The sequence below is a fragment of the Plecotus auritus genome (genome assembly GCF_963455305.1).
Source record: "Plecotus auritus genome assembly, chromosome: 2".
Lineage (NCBI taxonomy): Eukaryota > Metazoa > Chordata > Mammalia > Chiroptera > Vespertilionidae > Plecotus > Plecotus auritus.
Window position 1 is genome coordinate 172,833,796 of NC_137771.1, and position 17,714 is coordinate 172,851,509.

The 17,714-nt window shown below is 40.0% G+C and overlaps 1 protein-coding gene across 14 annotated transcripts in view; it reads left to right on the forward strand.

The window, feature by feature from the left end:
• Positions 1–17,714, forward strand: part of RUBCN (rubicon autophagy regulator) — a 72,214-nt gene that overhangs the window by 5,781 nt on the left and 48,719 nt on the right. For 10 of the 14 annotated variants that reach the window (XM_080656618.1, XM_080656627.1, XM_080656629.1 and 7 more), the window contains exon 1: positions 7,493–7,761. The exons of the other annotated variants lie outside the window; for them this stretch is intronic. In XM_080656618.1, the coding sequence (XP_080512744.1) occupies positions 7,682–7,761 (80 nt within the window). In that variant the 5' untranslated portion in view covers positions 7,493–7,681. Of the gene's footprint in view, positions 1–7,492; positions 7,762–17,714 lie in introns of those variants that run through there. 14 annotated transcript variants of the gene reach the window in all.

The window sequence follows — 17,714 nt, forward strand, 5'->3', positions numbered from 1 at the left end:
TTACTTAAAATATACTCAAAATTAACCATTATAAACTAAGAAATTTGAAACACTAACATTTTGGTTTTATTGATTAGGATGCAGTCATAAGAAAACAAACCATATTAAGGTGCTTGCCTTAAAAAAATTCCTCACCAAAGGATATGTTTTTATTGATTTTTAGAGAGAGAGGAAGAGATAGAGAGAGATAGAGAGAGAGACAGAGAGAGAAATAGAGAGATCGGTTGCCTCCCATACATGCTCTGACTGGGGTTCAAACCCACAACCTAGGTACATGTCCTGACTGGGAATCAAACCCAAAACCATTTGGTGTATGGGATGACACTCCAGCCAACTGAGCCACCTGGCCAGAGCAGATACGTGCCTATTTTTTTTTTCTATTTCACTCAGACTTTTTTTAAATTTAATAAATCTTTATTGTTCAGATTATTACAATTGTTCCTCTTTTTTTCCCCCCATAGCTCCCCTCCACCCGATTCACACCCCACCCTCTGCCCTTACCTCCCCACACTGTCCTCATCCATAGGTGTACAATTTTTGTCCAGTCTCTTCCCACACCCCCCACACCCCTTTCCCCCTGAGAATTGTCAGTCCACTCCCTTTCTATGCCCCTGATTCTATTATATTCACCAGTTTATTCTGTTCATCATATTTTTAATTCATTTGATTTTTAGATTCACTTGTTGATATGTATTTGTTGTTCATAATTTTTATCTTTACCTTTTTCTTCTTCTTCCTCTTCTTTTTTTTTTTTTAAATATATTTTATTGATTTTTCACAGAGAGGAAGGGAGAGGGATAGAGAGTTAGAAACATCGATGAGAGAGAAACATCGATCAGCTGCCTCCTGCACACCTCCCACTAGGGATGTGCCCGCAACCAAGGTACATGCCCTTGACCGGAATCGAACCCGGGACCCTTCAGTCCGCAGGCCAACGCTCTATCCACTGAGCCAAACCGGTTTTGGCTTCTTCCTCTTCTTAAAGAGTACCTTTCAGCATTTCATATAATACTGGTTTGGTGTTGATGAACTCCTTTAGCTTTTTCTTATCTGTGAAGCTCTTTATCTGCCCTTCAATTCTGAATGATAGCTTTGCTGGGTAGAGTAATCTTGGTTGTAGGTTCTTGCTATTCATCACTTTGAATATTTCTTGCCACTCCCATCTGGCCTGCATAGTTTCTGTTGAGAAATCAGCTGACAATCGTATGGGTGCTCCCTTTAGGTAATTAACTGTTTTTCTCTTGCTGTTTTTAATATTCTCTCTTTGTCTTTTGCTCTTGGCGTTTTAATTATGTGTTTTGGTGTGGGTCCTCTTTGGATTCCTTTTGTTTGGGGTTCTGTGCGCTTCCTGGACTTGTAATTCTATTTCTTTCACCAGGTGGGGAAGTTTTCAGTCATTATTTCTTCTAATTGGTTTTCAGTATCTTGCTCTCTCTCTTCTTCTGGCACCCCCATAATTCGGATGTTGGTACGCTTGAGGTTGTCCCAGAGGCTTCTTACACTATCTTTAAATTTTTGGAGTCTTTTTTCTTTTTGCTTTTCCGCTTGAGTGTCTTTTGCTTCTTTGTATTTCAAATCTTTGACTTGATTCTTGCGTTCCTCTAGTCTGCTGTTAGGTCTCTGTATAATATTTTTTATTTCAGTCAGGGTATGTTTAATTACTAGTTGGTCCTTTTTCATATCCTCGAGGGTCTCGCTAAATTTATCGGCCTTTTCTAGGAAATTCTTGAAAAACCTTATAACCGTGGTTTTGAACTCTATATCCAGTCATTTGCTTTCCTCCATTTCTTTCATTTGTGATCTGTTTCTTTGTCTCCGCATTTTTGCTGCTTTCCTGAGTTGGTAGAGTAGCTTAGTGTACTAGGTGTCCTATAGGGCCCAGTGGCTCAGCTCCCCAGTTACCTGAGGTGGACATTCTTGGTGCACCCCTTTGAGAACTGTGTGTACACAGCCGTGTTATAGTTAAGTCTTGATTGTTGTTGGTATCACTGGGAGGAATTGACCTCCAGGCCAATTGGCTGTGAGGATCAGCTGTGTCTACGCTGGGAGAACTTCTGTGCTGGAGACACCCTTGTGAGACAAGACTTGCAAAATTACAAAAGCCTCTGTGCTCAGCTTGGATGGGGTGGAGTCTCAGGGCGGAGCAGACAACCTTGGCTTCCCGTCAGCCCTACCCTATGAGGCCTCTGAGTCTCAGTGTCCCTCAGTAATCGCTGTAAGCACCTCTGAGAGAAAGCCGCCCTCAAGTTTCGCCCGCTGCCAGTTCAGTTTCTCCCCAAATGAGTCTGGGTTCCTAGAAACTCACCAGGAACTGGAGTTCAGCATAGTCGGGAGCTTCCGTCTCCCTCCCGCTTTAGAAAGCCAGCCACGCACTCAGCCGCCTGTGCACTCAGCAATCAGTCCTCTCTGTGCGCACATGCCTCCGGACCTCTGCCTCTGCAGCTCCCCTTAGTCTCAGTGTGCTTTCTCTTTTCCTGACAGTCCAGTTTCTCCTTGAATGAATCTGGGTTCCCAGAAACTCGCCCGGAACTGGAGTTCAGCGCAGTCAGGAGCTTCTGTCTCCCTCCCGCTTTAGAAAGCCAGCTGCGCACTCAGCCGCCCGTTTACTCAGCCGCCCATCCTCTCCATGCGCTCGCGCGTCTCCGTACCTCAGCCTTTTGCAGCTCCTCTGATTCTCAATGTGCTTTCCTCTTTCCTTCTAGTTGTAGAATTTCCACTCAGCCAGCTTTCCTGTGGTTCTGGATGGTGTCCGTTTTGTCTTTTAGTTGTAGTTTTGATATTGTTGTGCGAGGCAGCAGTTTAGGTGTTTACCTATGCCGCCATCTTGGTTTCTCTCCTATTTCACTCAAACTTAAATTCAAATCCTTGTAATGGCCATCTCCTCCCACTCCACTGGGCTCCTGGCTGTTCCTCCAGTGTGTCAGGCATGCTTCTGCCTCAGGGCCTTTGCATGGCTATCTCCTCTGCCTGGAATGCTCTCACCTCAGGTATCTATCCAGATACTTCTCTCCTCCAATTCTAGCCTCTCTGCAACCCTCACCTTCTCAGAGAGGCGACTTGCTCCTATATTTAACGCTGCAGTCTTATTCCCACCAACACTCCTGGTCCCCCTCACTCTGCTCTACTACCCTTTCTCTTTTTCTATTTTTGCATAATTAACTTGTAGGGAGTGGCTATAGAGTCAAGCCTTGGATTCCGTGCCTATTTTTAAAAAGCATTTTCAAATCTAGATAGAAGTGGTAACAATAGTCCAGTGCTTATCTATCCTTCACTAAGATTCACCAATTATTAGTTTTCTCTCTATATAGCTAGCTAGCTATAATTAATACTATTTGTTGTTGGATAATCTGAGTTGCAGACATCATGACTCTATAGAATATATCTCTAGGGATATCCGTTTACATAACCACGCTAAAATGATGAAATTTAGGAAATTTAACATTGATTGAATTCTATTCTCTAATGTATATAGTTCATATTAAAATTTTGCCAATTACCCTAATAAATAAATTATTATCTTTTATAGCAATATTTTTTTCCAATATAGAATCCAATCCAGGTTCACATGTTGCATTTCTTTGTCCAGCCTCTTTTGTCTCATTTAATCTGAAAAAGTTTGTCTGCCTTTCTGTCTTTTATGGAATTTACATTTTTGAACATTGAAGGCAGTTGTTGCATAGATTGTCCTTCAATTTGGTTTTGTCTTATTGCCACCCTGTGATTAGATTTGTCAAGGATAAGTAATGTGGTATCCTTGTCAGTATTTAACACCGGAAGGTATCTTTTTGTCTTCCTAATGGTCTTAATTTTAATTACTTAGTTAAGGTGATGTTCACCAGATTTCTCCATTGTAAAGGTACCCCTTTTTCCCATTTATAAGTAATCTGTAGAAATATAGTTTGAGACTGTAAATAGCAGCTTTCACTAATGGCTTTAGCAACTATTGATAATTCTTGCCTGAATCAATTACTATCGTGGCTATAAAATAATGCTTGTCTAATTCGATCATTCCTCTACTTCTCTACTTTCATAACTGACATTCAATTGTAAAAAAAAAAAAGTATTTCCAAAAAAAACAAAACAAACAAAAAAAGATTTCCCTCCCCCCATTTCTTTCTTCTTTTTTTCTATGTATTTATTTGCACACTTATTTTTTTAAATATATTTTATTGATTTTTTACAGAGAGGAAAGGAGAGGAATAGAGAGTTAGAAATATTGATGAGAGAGAAACATCGATCAGCTGCCTCCTGCACACCCCCCACTGGGGATGTGCCTGCAACCAAGGAACATGCCCTTGACCGGAATTGAACCTGGACTCTTCAGTCTGCAGGCCGACGCTCTATCCACTGAGCCAAACCGGTTAGGGCTGCACACTTACTTATATATACATCTAAGTTTCCATAGTGGTTCTCTCTCATTATTGATGTTTCTGTCTCTCTCCCTTCCTTTCTGAAATAAATAAAAATATATTAAAAAAAAGAAATAGTCTTCTTGACTATATCAACAAATATCAATTATAGTCCTGAATATGTTTTTATTATATTCACTAAAATTATTCTTAGCAGCAAAATTCATACTCATTTTGCATTCAAAAATTATCTTCTGAAAAGCAAAGGGGTGAAGAGTGTAGGGGTTGTACATATGCTTGAGAAAAATGTAGCTTTATATACATATCATGAATGAACTCATTTTGATGCTCAAATTGTTTTTGACTTGACCAGTGAGAGACATCCCTTAGCTTTTAAAATTTGAATATTTTCCAAAATGGTGCTAAGAATAATTTTAGTGAATATAATAAAAACATATTCAGGACTATAATTGATATTTGTTGCTATATTCAAGAAGACTATTTCTTTTAAAAAATATATATTTTTATTGATTTCAGAGAGGAAGGAAGAGGGAGAGAGACAGAAACATCAATGATGAGAGAAAGAACCACTGACCAGCTGCCTCCTGCATGCCCCCGGGGACCGAGCCCACAACCCAGGCATGTGCCCTTGACCAGAATTGAACCCAGGGTCCTTCAGTTCGCAGGCTGACTCTACCCACTGAGCCAAGCTGGCTAGGGCATGAAGACCATTTCTTAAAACCAAGTTTATGTCAAATGGGTAAATGTAATGAGCTTTTAAAAATTTGTTATTTAAATAACTGATTTTCTAGTGAATTTGGCTTTTTGCCAGTGGTCTATTTTTTTTTCCTTAAAAAAAAAAAGCTTCTTTAAGTTGATTTTTAGAGAAAGGATGGGAGAGGGATAGAGAGATAGAAACATCGATGATAAGAGAGGAACATCATTGGCTGGCTGCCTCCTGCACTGCTCCTACTGGGGCTGGAACCTGCAACCTGAGCATGTGCCCAGACGGGGAATTGAACCTGCGTCAATTCCTGGGTCAACACTCAACTGGTGAGCCACATTGGCCAGGCTCTACCAGTGGTTCTTTAGGACCTACTACTGTTTACATAAAAATAGCATCCTGGTGATCATGACAACAAAGTTGATCAAGATCAAATAAATTTCAAGCTTTTGACTTTTAAAATATTAATCCATAAAGCAGTAGCTAAGTAAGGCCATTTCATTTATTGAATCGTGATGCTAGATATTTTTGCATATTTGACAATTTTTTTTCATTTGGACCCCGGATGCACACAATTGGATTAATCATAATCCTGGGTTCCTGACATACCCATCATTTTTCATGCATGGCCAATTTTCACATGGTTAGTTATTTTAAATAACATAATTAGTTATGACTTAATAACTACTTAGTTCTTTTCTTACTGATTTTAGAGAGAGGAAGGAAGAGATAGACAGAGACATATCAATCAGAGAGAGAAATACCATTGGTTGCTTCCCTTACGTGCCCCAACCCAGGATGGAACCTGAAACCTGGGCATGTGTCTTGACTGGGACTTGAACCCATCACCTTTTGGTGTGCAGGACGATGGTCCAACTAACTGAGCCACACAGGGCAGGGCACCAATTAGTTATTTTAAAAACAGTGCACCTACAAACCCACTGTTCAAAACAAAAGCGAGAACAGACAATAACCCTATTACCTCACAATTCCACATATAGGTATGTACTCAAGAGAAACCCTTGTTTATATACAAGTGGAGACATGTAAAAGAAGACTCATAGCAGCATTGTTTGCAGTAGCAAAAACCTGGAAACAATCCAAATGCCTATCAGTGAAAGACAGTATAAATAAACCAATGGACTATTAAACGGCAGTCAAAATCAATGAATTATAGTGCTACATAACAATATGAATAAATCTTATCAATGTTGTATTAAGGAAAAAAAGCAGGCCACCCAAAATAAATACAGCTTAATACTCTTTGTATAAAGTTAAAACACACAAATTTTAAAACCAATACTTTTTAGGAATATAGATAGATGCAAAGAAACTATGTAAAAAGGGAAACAATGGAATCATAAACAAGGGATTCAGAATATGGCTATCTGGGGTGAGGAAAAACAGAGGGATGTGTGTGTGGGGGGAGGAGGGGTTGGAAACATGGCTAGTGTAAGTTATTGTCATGTTTATTAACCGAGTGCTTTAAAGAAAATACATGTAAACCCAGACTTGGACATGTGAGGAAAATCCTGTTTTCCAGAACTTTTACTACAATTTTAGTTCTGAAATTTCCAGATGAAACTGACTAACTTTCATGTAAACGTATGTTAAGATCATTTGGGATTATACTGTATGGCAAAAAACGAAGTTCATACATTTATAGAAATACAAGGAAGTGAAATCCCAATGACCAAAATGATCCTTTTCTTTCAAAGTATAACTTTTTACTAGGAAAATATGAGAAAGTTTGAACAAAGAGTATTTTTTATATAAATGGAAGTTGGAAATCATAATTTGCATTAGAAGTCTCTTTCATTTCACTTTTAACACACAAAATATGACCTCAGGTTTGAAAATTCCTAAAAGTCATACATTATTTTTAATAGAGTACCTACTTTTTCATGTTAACCTAAATCCCTCCCTTGCAGAGTAGTGCTGTGTTGCTCTCTCCACTTTCTCTTCTTCTGGCTAACTCATAGCGTCCAGAAAAACGGCTCTGACATCAGTCCTCCGGGAACCTTCCCCTAAAGCCTTTCCCTCCAGCTCTTCCTTTGTGATTCCCAAAGTAACCTCTGCTCTTCTGAGTTTGTGAGCTCTTCATTAAAATGCTTTAAGTCCCCCCAAACCACTAGCAAGTGTTAAACCAGTGTAGGCTGAAGTGGGGTCAACCATAAGACTGGCGTTATTTCCTAGTCCAGACCTCTGAGTCGGGTTCCCAAGGAGAAAAGTGACAGCAGTGTGTAAGGTCCACACCCATAGAGACTCCTGAGACTAGCGTTGGTGGGCGTTTCAGCCTGGTGCACACCCACAAGCACGCCGGCAGGGTCCGCAGTCCAGCGTGGCTTCGGATTGGATAGAACGGTGCATGCCGGGAGCGGCCGGGCCTTCGCAGTGCTTTCTGGGAGTTGTGGTTTTTGGAGTAGGAAGTGGGGGTGGCAGGGATAGAAACCACAGCTGAGGCAGCATTCACTGCCGCTGCAGTCATCCGGGTGTAGTGCATCACTGTGAACCTATCCGCCCTGGGTCCCTTCTCTGTTCCTGGGGGCGGCCTCCGGGACCCCAGAGGGGCGAAGCGGCTGGGACGCCTCTCTTCAGAGAGGAAGCGATGTCGCAGCCCGGGATGGGGCCGGAGCGTGCGGGAGTGGAGCTTGGCGACTGTGAGGAGCGCCGGCCGGAGGAGAGCAGGTGGCTGGGAAAGGGCCGGGGAATCGGGGGACGAATAAATGAGCTTAACCACCGGGAGGCTTGGGAGGGTTCGGAGAACGTGGGGAGACGTGCCAGGTGCAATAGACATGAGGGTGACTGCTGTGGGCGACTTGTTTGGGAAGACATTCTGAGAGCAGAGACGGGCAGGGCGTGGGTAGGATGGAGGAGGGAACCGGCTTACTGAGGGTGAGGGAGGGTGGATAGGATATGTTGAGGGCAGTGGGAGAAGTGGTTGCTGCAGAAGAGGTGAATATGAGGGGCACTGTAGCAAGGTTTTTATAGTCCAGAGCCTATAGATGGGAAGAGGACACAAGGTTGGTGCCCTGACTGAAACGCGGTGACAGCAAGCAAGTCGGGCCAATATTGCGAAGGTTGACGTTGTGAAAATTTCTGGGAGCAAAGGTTAGGCACTGTAAGTGTCCTAGAAAGAAGCTCAGGCAGCGATGAGTGTGAGGAGGAAGGCGAGACTGTGGATGAAAGCCGGCCATTGTAACGGCAGTAGTGTTGGGAGGGGGCTTGCCAATGAGACTTGGAAATTGTGTGCCTGCCCTTTGTCAATGCTGGATCCCTGTCAGAGAGTGGCAGGACCTCTGTCATTTCCTTCTCATTTTCAAACCCTTCACTTCTTCCTCACAGCTGCAACTAAGCAATTTCACATTTATTTATATGGAACTATTGTCATCAAGTTCATAGTTTCTAGAAATTAAAGGGTTTAAGATTTTTAAAACTATTTTATTTATGATTATTTTTAATCCTCACCCGAGGACATGTTTATTGATTTTAGAGAGAGGAAGGGAGAGAGAGGAAGGGAGATAGAGAAACACACACACACGCGCACACGCACACACATCAATGTGAGAGAGAAACATAGGTTGGTTGCCTCTCCTATGCGACCCAACCAGGGACCAAACCTGCAACTTGGGTATGTGCCTGACCAGGGAATCAAACCCTCAACCTTTCTTTTTATTGATATTTTACAGAGAGGAAGGGAGAGGGATAGAGAGCTAGAAACATCGATGAGAGAGAAACATCAATCAGCTGCCTCCTACACACCCCCTACTGGGGATGTACCCGCAACCAAGGTACATGCCCTTGATCGGAATCGAACCCGGGACCCTTCAGTCCACAGGCTGACGCTCAATCCACTGAGCCAAACCGGTTTCGGCAAACCCTCAACCTTTCAGTGCATGACAACGCTCGAACCAACTGAGCCACAATGGCCAGGGCAAAAACTACTTTAAATAGTGACTTATATAGAGGTGCATCCCATATTTAGGGTTTGCTTCATTAATAACGCTAATCTTAACCTTTTAACAATCAGCAATGGTGGCAGGATAGAGCAAGACTGTGGCTTAAGGGAGTCTTGTTTGACTTTTAAAAACATTCAGATACAGTTATGGTGTCAGGGGCAGCTGGGGTCTAAAGACTGGATGTAGAATATTTACCTCTGAGAAAATGTCAGTAAGGGGAAATTAATGAGATATGTCTGGGTGAAGACCTGGCTGTTTAAGTGCACTGTTAGCCTGTCGTCTGCTGTACAAAACCTGGACAGTCAGGACACTGGGTTTCTTGGCTGAGATCTATGAATGATGTGTTAGTGAAACCGAACATCTTACTTCCCTTTTCCATGTTTCAGTTTCTGCTTGTATATATTTGGCTATCTATTCTTCCTCCAGATGGCTGTGAAATGCTTCATGTAAGAAACCCCATATAAATTCTAAATAAGTCTTAAGGTTATTTTTATTTTCTTCTACCAGTTTATGTGCTAGAAGAAAATAAAAATTCAAGTTCAAATTTTCTCCCCATAGCTGGGTTAGTTATTTACTTAATATATTTAAGAAACACTTATTTACCACATGCCAGGACTGCATAGGATTCTTACAGGTAAACTTATTTAATCGTCATAACAAGTGGATAAGATACTCTATTGTCACTATTTAACAGATAAGAAAACTGAGACATAGGATAAATAACATGCTAAGGTCATATAGTGAATCCTTGATGGAACTGGAATTAAAACCCAGGCAATCTGGCTCCAGAGTCTGCACTTTTGATTCCTATGCTATGCTGCCTCTCACTTTGCTAATGTATAGTGAGAAAGAAATGTATAAGATAGTGAACTTTATAGCATTCTTTGCCTGACATTCAGGCCAGTAGGATAGCTCCTTTGCAGGTATGTTTTCCTGTTACTCTTTCCATGCTTGACTATTTATCTTTCAATTAGTTTCAGGTGTACAGCATAGTGGTCAGACAAGGTGATCCCTCTAATAATTCTAATACCCACCAGACATCATACATAGTTATTACAATGTTATTGACTATGTTCCCTATGCTGTACTTAAATCCCCATGACATTCTGTAACTACCAATTTGTATTTCTTAATCTCTTCACCTTTTTCACTCAGTCTCCCCAACCCCCTCCCATCTGGTAGCCCTCAGTTTGTTCTCTATGTCTGTGAGTCTTTTTCTGTTGTGTTTGTTCATCCATGCTTGACTCTCAACCAAGGAACTCTAGTCAAGACTTAATTTCAGCAGTGGGATTATCCCCATAAAGCCACTTATATTGTTGCTATAGCCTATTCTCTATTGGTGGTTGTTAACTCAGAATATGTTGTTTAGTGAGGCTTCATGGCATTGATGGCCTCCTTAGCTCTAGAGAGACAACTGATAAATGCATGCCTTGTACCTGAGAATTGAGGCATTGTGGCTGGGTTAGTGCAAACCAAACCTGTCTGTGGCCAATAAAACACCTAATTCACAAAAAATCTTGATGAGATGGCATCATTTTTTTAAAATACAACTTTTCAATATATTTTCTGAAAACAGTTGTTGTAGTGAAATGTGCATAAGCTTTATAGACAGAATCCTTTTATAGCCTGCATTTGAATCCTTGTTCTACTGCTTAACTTGGTTCATCCTGTCTGAGTAGGAAGAATGATGCCTTACTGACTGGTAAGTTGTGAGGATTCTGTAAGATAATGTGCATAAAGTTCCTCACAGAGTGCCTGGTATATACTAAGTGCAAAAAAATGACTACTTCTGTCCCCTCCCCAGTTTTCTTGAAGCAAGGTGTGTGTGTGTGTGTGTGTGTGTGTGTGTGTGTGTGTGTGTGTGTGTGTGTTCTTTTGGTACTGTTTGCAATGGTATAGCCCCGTGGTCGGCAAACCGCGGCTCGTGGGCCACATGCGGCTCTTTGGGCCCTTGAGTGTGGCTCTTCCACAAAATAAACGGCCTGGGCGAGTCTATTTTGAAGAAGTGGCGTTAGAAGAAGTTTAAGTTTAAAAAATTTGGCTCTCAAAAGAAATTTCAATCGTTGTACTGTTGATATTTGGCTCTGTTGACTAATGAGTTTGCCGACCACTGGTATAGCCTACTCTTCCTCCTTCCATGACTCCTCTATCTCAGTTGGGCACACTGAGGAGTGGGGTGTTGGCCTAGCTTTTAACTTTATCCCTGGAGTGTAGTTATGTCCCTTCTTGTTTTCCACTTAGCTAGTTATCACTCCAGCAGAATGCTGTAGTGCTTAGAGATGATGTTTCATTTTTCCTAGGGTTTCCTAAATGCCAGTTTTTGGGTGTTTTGTTTTTTTTTTTTGGAGATTTTCCGGTGAAAGTACTAAACAGTTAAAGGAATGGTTCTTCTAGCATTGCTTTGTTACACTAGACTGCCTTGGCCTATACAGTCTGTTTCTGAGCTTGGAACCCAGCTACCTGTGCAGTTTTCCTGGTGTGGTGATGTAGATAGTGTCTCCAAACTGAACGCATTCCACTGATCAGAACCTTTTCCTCTTTTGTTCTCTATCTTAGTTAATAGAATTTTCCACTCAATCAACCAAGCCAGAAGCGTCAGAGTGAAATTTGATTCTTCCCTCTTCATTTTCCATATCCAAGCAGTCACCAAGTCCTCTAAATTCTGTTCCCGATTTTTATCTTGAAGCTTCATTTTTTTTTTCTCTGTTTCCAAATATATTGTGTTATATTAATGAAAACAACAACAACAACCAGAGAGTAGTAATGTTTCAGGAATGGCCAAATGTAGGTGTGTGCTTAAACAAAAATTTGTCCCTATCTATGTGGCCTTTATTCTGGTATGTTGGCTTCATTCTCAGGCAGACTTTTCTACAGGGCAACCCTGAGCAAATTGAACTTTAGCAATCCCAACTAAAATAAATAAATAAAGAATGCAGTCTCAATAGGTATGGCAAAAGCAAAAATTCTGGACTGACTCTTTTTAGATGGACATGACTTATGTTCCTGTTTCAGGGTATGGAATATGCAGCTGAGTCAGGACTCAACTATGTGCCCAACCCCGGGTCCAGGGCAGTGTGATACTTCCTTAGAACTCCATGGACCAGACTAAGTGGCAGAGGTGTGATTTCCCTATGGAAAATTAGGGACCTGTTACCAAAAGAAAGGGACGTGCATTCTGGGCAGATATAAATAATATATTCACTGAAGACCCTTATTATCTGTCATTGTGGATTATCTCAGTAGCCTCTGAACTAATCTCCCAATCTGAACTCAGTCCCCCAATTCCAGACAGCCTCCACACTGCTCCTAGCTTAATTTTTTCAGAAGCAAAGTTACAAAAGTAATTTGCTCAGAAATATTCAGTGGCTTCTCATTAAAAATATAAAATAGTCAAAACTCCTTCCCTAGTATTCAATTTGAACTTTAGTCCCTATGAAGCTCCCAATTATAAAGCCATGCATTTATTCTATATCACCATTCTCATTGTTGCTCCTCAACATTCCCTGTAATACCTCCTTCTTTGCCTGAAGATCTCTTAGTCATCCTTTAAATAATGTCCCTTTGGAAGGCATCCCTTACCTGTCCTTTTTCATCTCTTATTATAGCATTTCTCACTTCATAGCATTTTATGTAAGTGCCCATTTTCCCCATTGCATTCTGAATGCCTTGAGAGATGGGGACTCCTCTTTAACCACCATAATAAGCCTAGCATATTTGCCTGACATGCAAATATTACGTTCAGTAATATTTGTTCAAGGGATGAAAATGGTAATGATTTGGTCATGTCTCATAGTTGGGCAGATGCCATTGAAAGAAAGGGCCTCTTTTGTCCCTATTCATTGACCATGCCAGGAGTTGACAGTTTATACAGCACTGGCAGCAAAGTAGGATGATTACATGGCTTTTGAGCAATCCATACTGCTAGTCCAATTATTAATACAAAAAGAACCCACAGAAACATTCTCCTGAAGTTTTTTTGGGGGACAAATGCTATTGTCAGAACCCAGGAAGGGGAGGCGTATCAGCTGACAGCAGGGACCCAGAGCTGAAGTTTTTTAGTATCTACCCTCCCCACAGCTGTTTTTGCTTTTTATAGCTGCTTTATTACTTCTTCCACTAAATGGATTTTGTTTTGTTTTGTAATCTTCATTAAGTTTCACCAACCTATCTGGGCGGCCATAGAACAGCCCCATCCAAGTGATAACCACTAGTCATATAGTTATTTAAGTTTAAATTAATTAAAATTAAATACAATTGAAAATTTCAATTCTTTAGTCACACTACCCAGACTTCAAATGCTTAATGGTCACAGCGGCTAGTGGCTGCCATATTGGACAACACAGATATAGAACATTTCCAGCATCACAGAAAATGTGATTGAACAATGCTGCTATAGATGTAAATCTTGAATTTTTCAGGAAACAACTACAGCATGCTTACATGCTTTTTGTTCCTCTGGATTGGGCTTACTTGAGAGAGAGAGAGAGAGAGAGAGAGAGAGAGAGAGAGAGAGAGAGAGAGGGAAAGACTGTATTCAAATTCAGAATACTTAGCAGGAAAGTTGGTATTTAGATTGGGTAAGGAGTTGGTACACCATTGGTGGTTAGGTTTCTAACATAAGGGATTTTACTTTTGTTAAACCTGCTCGTTGTTGAAATTCAATAAATTTGATATCATTCAAATTTAGTGTGATTGGTGAGGCATTTTTTGAATAGGTATGAAGTTACTAAGCATGCCTACAAGTACTGCTTATTCTCTCCTGAACATTGAGATTCTGCTGTCAGCCATTAAAGGGATGGAACTGGCCAGTGATTAGGTTCTCCTAGGTGCACCAGAGTGGAGACTTATAATAGAGTCAAGTGTGTGTTTTTTCTATAAGCATATTGTTTATTTTTAAAACATAAATACTTAACTTCATATGCTACAAGGTAAATACTATATAATTAAAAACAGAAAATATGGAGCCAGATAAGAAGAAAATTGCCACCTCAGTGTTACCAATAATTATTTTACTTAATTATGTTTTCCTGTACTTTAAGAAAGAATCCATTACGTCTTTCCAGGAAGTGCTTTCTGGCATTAAAAGTACCAGGTGCTTGCCTCACCACAATCTTTCAGCACAAGATGCCCTTGATACTTGATTATTTAAAAAATCCTCATGATACTTTTCAGCTTCTTGCTTACTTTGTTCAGATTATTAATCTTTCTTTAATTGATAGCCTCAATGAAGGCCTACACAACTTTTCTCTATTTTCCCTCATATAATCAAATGTAACCATTATTAACGTATTATTTCTTATTTCTATGTTGAGATCACAAATAGCAAAATAATTTTATATTCTGCTTTTTATACTTTAATCTACTATTATTAGCTTGGGAACTTCCTAATCATAAATTTTAATGATTTCGTGATATTCCACAGCTGTCACATAGCTGTCCTCACATTCCAGGGATCAAATCATTACCTGATTTGAGTCAACCTGGTTTTCAACTCTTATCTCAGGTAGATACCACCATTCGTTTCACATAAATGGCACACTGTTAGAGGGGCTATGCCAATAAGTTGAAGCTATTTCCTTTTACCATGAAAAAGAGCATTGGGGATTGAAGATAGGCCAATATATATATTTCTTGGATTGAGGCTCACTTTAAAATTGCATCATACTTACTTATGTACTATTTATTTTACTTATTTAGTGTAACACTTTAAAAAATAACATATGCTTATAACTTTTTTGTTTCTACCTTGAGTGTCACTGCTGATTGTGATTTGACACCCTTAAGAATGAGTTGGCATTTAGGAAAATTGTTTTTCCTTGAATATCCCTATTTGAGTTGCTTAAGCAATTCCTGTTCCTCTTTAAAGGAGGAATGTAGTCAAAATCCTCCCAAAAGAAAACAGGTAGGACTTTATTCTGAGATTGGCTTTACTGTTTGTTAATGAAAATGATTGAGGTAGAGATGGATTATGCTGGCCCTTACCATTTAGGCCTGGTTCTTCCTTGGCACAGGGTAAGCAGCTTAGAAAGACTGCTTTTAATTTATGATGAATAAAGGAGAACACTCTGTATATTTGCAGAAGTGGCTCTGCAATGGGTGCTTTGAACCTAATAACTTCGAAGTCCTGACCTGTGCCCAGATAAAGGTTACATGTGAATACAGGGTGATACCATCCAAAGAATTACTATCAAATGGGTTTAACCTAAGAAATACTGTGGTTAACAAATGAGGAGGGGTATTTGATTTCTCTTGGTGATCTGCTTATTTGCATGTTAGATTCAGGTATGAAAGGATTAATCCAACCACTGTGTATGGGCTTCAATTGAATTTAGTATTTCAACTCTGAAAATGATAACTATATAATTAGATTAAAGGACCCTAAAAAAGGTAAAAACACTAAACAGACTAGCTATATAAATAAAAAAAATTTTTAGATTTACTTTTCTTCTACATGAGCATGCACCAAATATAGATGTTTTGATGTATCTTATAGCAAGAGGCACATTCTTTGGTAGCTTTGGATCTCGGGGACACTTTATTGTGGGGAAAAAAAATTCTTTAGTTTTGTCCAGAGAAGTTGTCAGTAGATCTGAATGCTCAAGGTTTCTAGGATTTCAGTGCTTTTTGCATCATTTTGGAACCAAAGCCCTAGGATGATGATAAGGTACTTGGTGTCTGCTTTCAGGATTTATCATGATGTTCTTTGACAGTTAAGCTTGTAAGATCAGTAAAGAATGAAACAGAACACACATATGTATAGTAACTTGAGGAACCAGACTGGCTGTCAGGCCTGCAAGACTTGATTGTAACTTGTTGGGATGTAAAAACTGTATCAGTCAGAACTGGTCAGATTAGCTCTGAGGAAGCATAGGAGATGGAGAGTCAAGTGAAAGTTGGCAGTCAGTTGGCCTCTGTAATGGCAGTTTCTCACAGTACAACAATAAATGACATTTTTATGACCACCTCAGTCCTGTGTACATCTTAGTTATCTTGAGATATCTCTCAGAGTTGATATAGAAACAGAACAGGGAAATTGCCAATAAGTACATGAAAAGTTTTCCACATCACTGATCACCAGGGAAATGCATATCAAAACCACAATGAGCCCTGGCTGGGGTGGCTCAGTTGGATGAGTGTCATACCAGTCAGGGCACTTGGCTGGGTTGCAGGCTTGATCCCCAGGAGGGGGCTTATGGAAGGTAGCCAATCGATGTTTCTCTCTCTCTCTCTTTCAAATCAATAAAAACATATTTAAAAAAACACACACAATGAGATGTCACCTCACACCTGTTAGAAGAGCTAGCATCAAAAAGACAAGAGATAACAGGTGTTGGTGAGGATGTGGAGAAAAGGGGATTCTTGTGTACCATTGGTGGGATTATAAATTGGTGTAGCCACAATGGAAAAAGTATGGAGATTCCCCAAAATATTTAAAATATAACTATATGATCCAGCAATTCTTCTGGGTATATAGCTAAAGGTAACAAAATCACTATCTCAAAATATGTATTGATTTAAAAAAAAAAAAGACATCTGCACCCCTGTGTTTATTGAAGCATTATTTACAATAGCCAAGACGTGGAAGCAACCTATGTGCGCACTGACAGATTAATGGATAAAGTAAATGTGATAGCCCTAGCTAGATTGGCTCAGTGGGTAGAGTGTCCGCCCTTGGACTGAAGGGCCTCAGGTTCGATTTTGGTCAAGGGCACATACCTCGGTTGCGGGTTCGATCCCCAGCCCCTCTTGAGGCCCGTGCGGGAGGCAACCAGTTGATGTGTCTCTCTCACATTGATGTTTCTCTGTCTCTGTCTCCCCCACCCCCTCTTCCACTCTCTCTAAAAGTCAGTGGAAAAATATCCTTGGGTGAGGATTAACAACAACGACAAGAAAAGTAAATGTGATATTGATACACACATACAATGGAATATTATTAAGCCATAAAGAAGAAAATCTTGCCATTTGCAACAGCATGGATGGACCTTGAGGGCATTTTGCTAAGTGTAATAAGTCAGACAGTAAAAGACAAATACTGTATGATCTCACTTATATGTGAATCTGAGAAACCCAAACTCATAGCAACAGAGAACAGATTGTTGGTTGCCAGAGGTGGGGGGTGGGGGAAATGGGTAAAGGTAGTCCAGAGGTACAGTCATAAGGTAAATAAGTTCTGAGGAGAGGGAAAAAAAAGAAAAAATAATAAATAAGTTCTGAGGATGTAATATGCAGTGTGGTGACTATAGTTAACAATACTGTATGTTTATTTGAAAGTTGCTAAGTGTGTCTTAAAATTCTCATTAAAAAATTGTAACTATGTGAGGTGATGAATATTTACTAAACTTATTGTAGTAATCAGCTTGCAATATATACATATGTCAAATCATTTTGTGCATCTGAAACTAATATAAATTTATACGTCAATTATATCTCAATAAAAATGGGGGTGGAGAAAGAAATAGAACAGGGGAGTCTGGTGACTCAAATGTTTAATGGTGTAAGATTAAGAAAGCCCAGTGTCTCTCAGTTTGAATAAATTCTTCATCTCAAGGCTTTCAGATCAGAAGACCAGAGCGAGATCCATCTGGGTTTTTCTTTCTAGATGATACTCATATACCATACCGAGCTTCTTTCATTTTATTTTATTTGTCTGCCTTTACTGTGCCCATCTACTTTTTATTTATT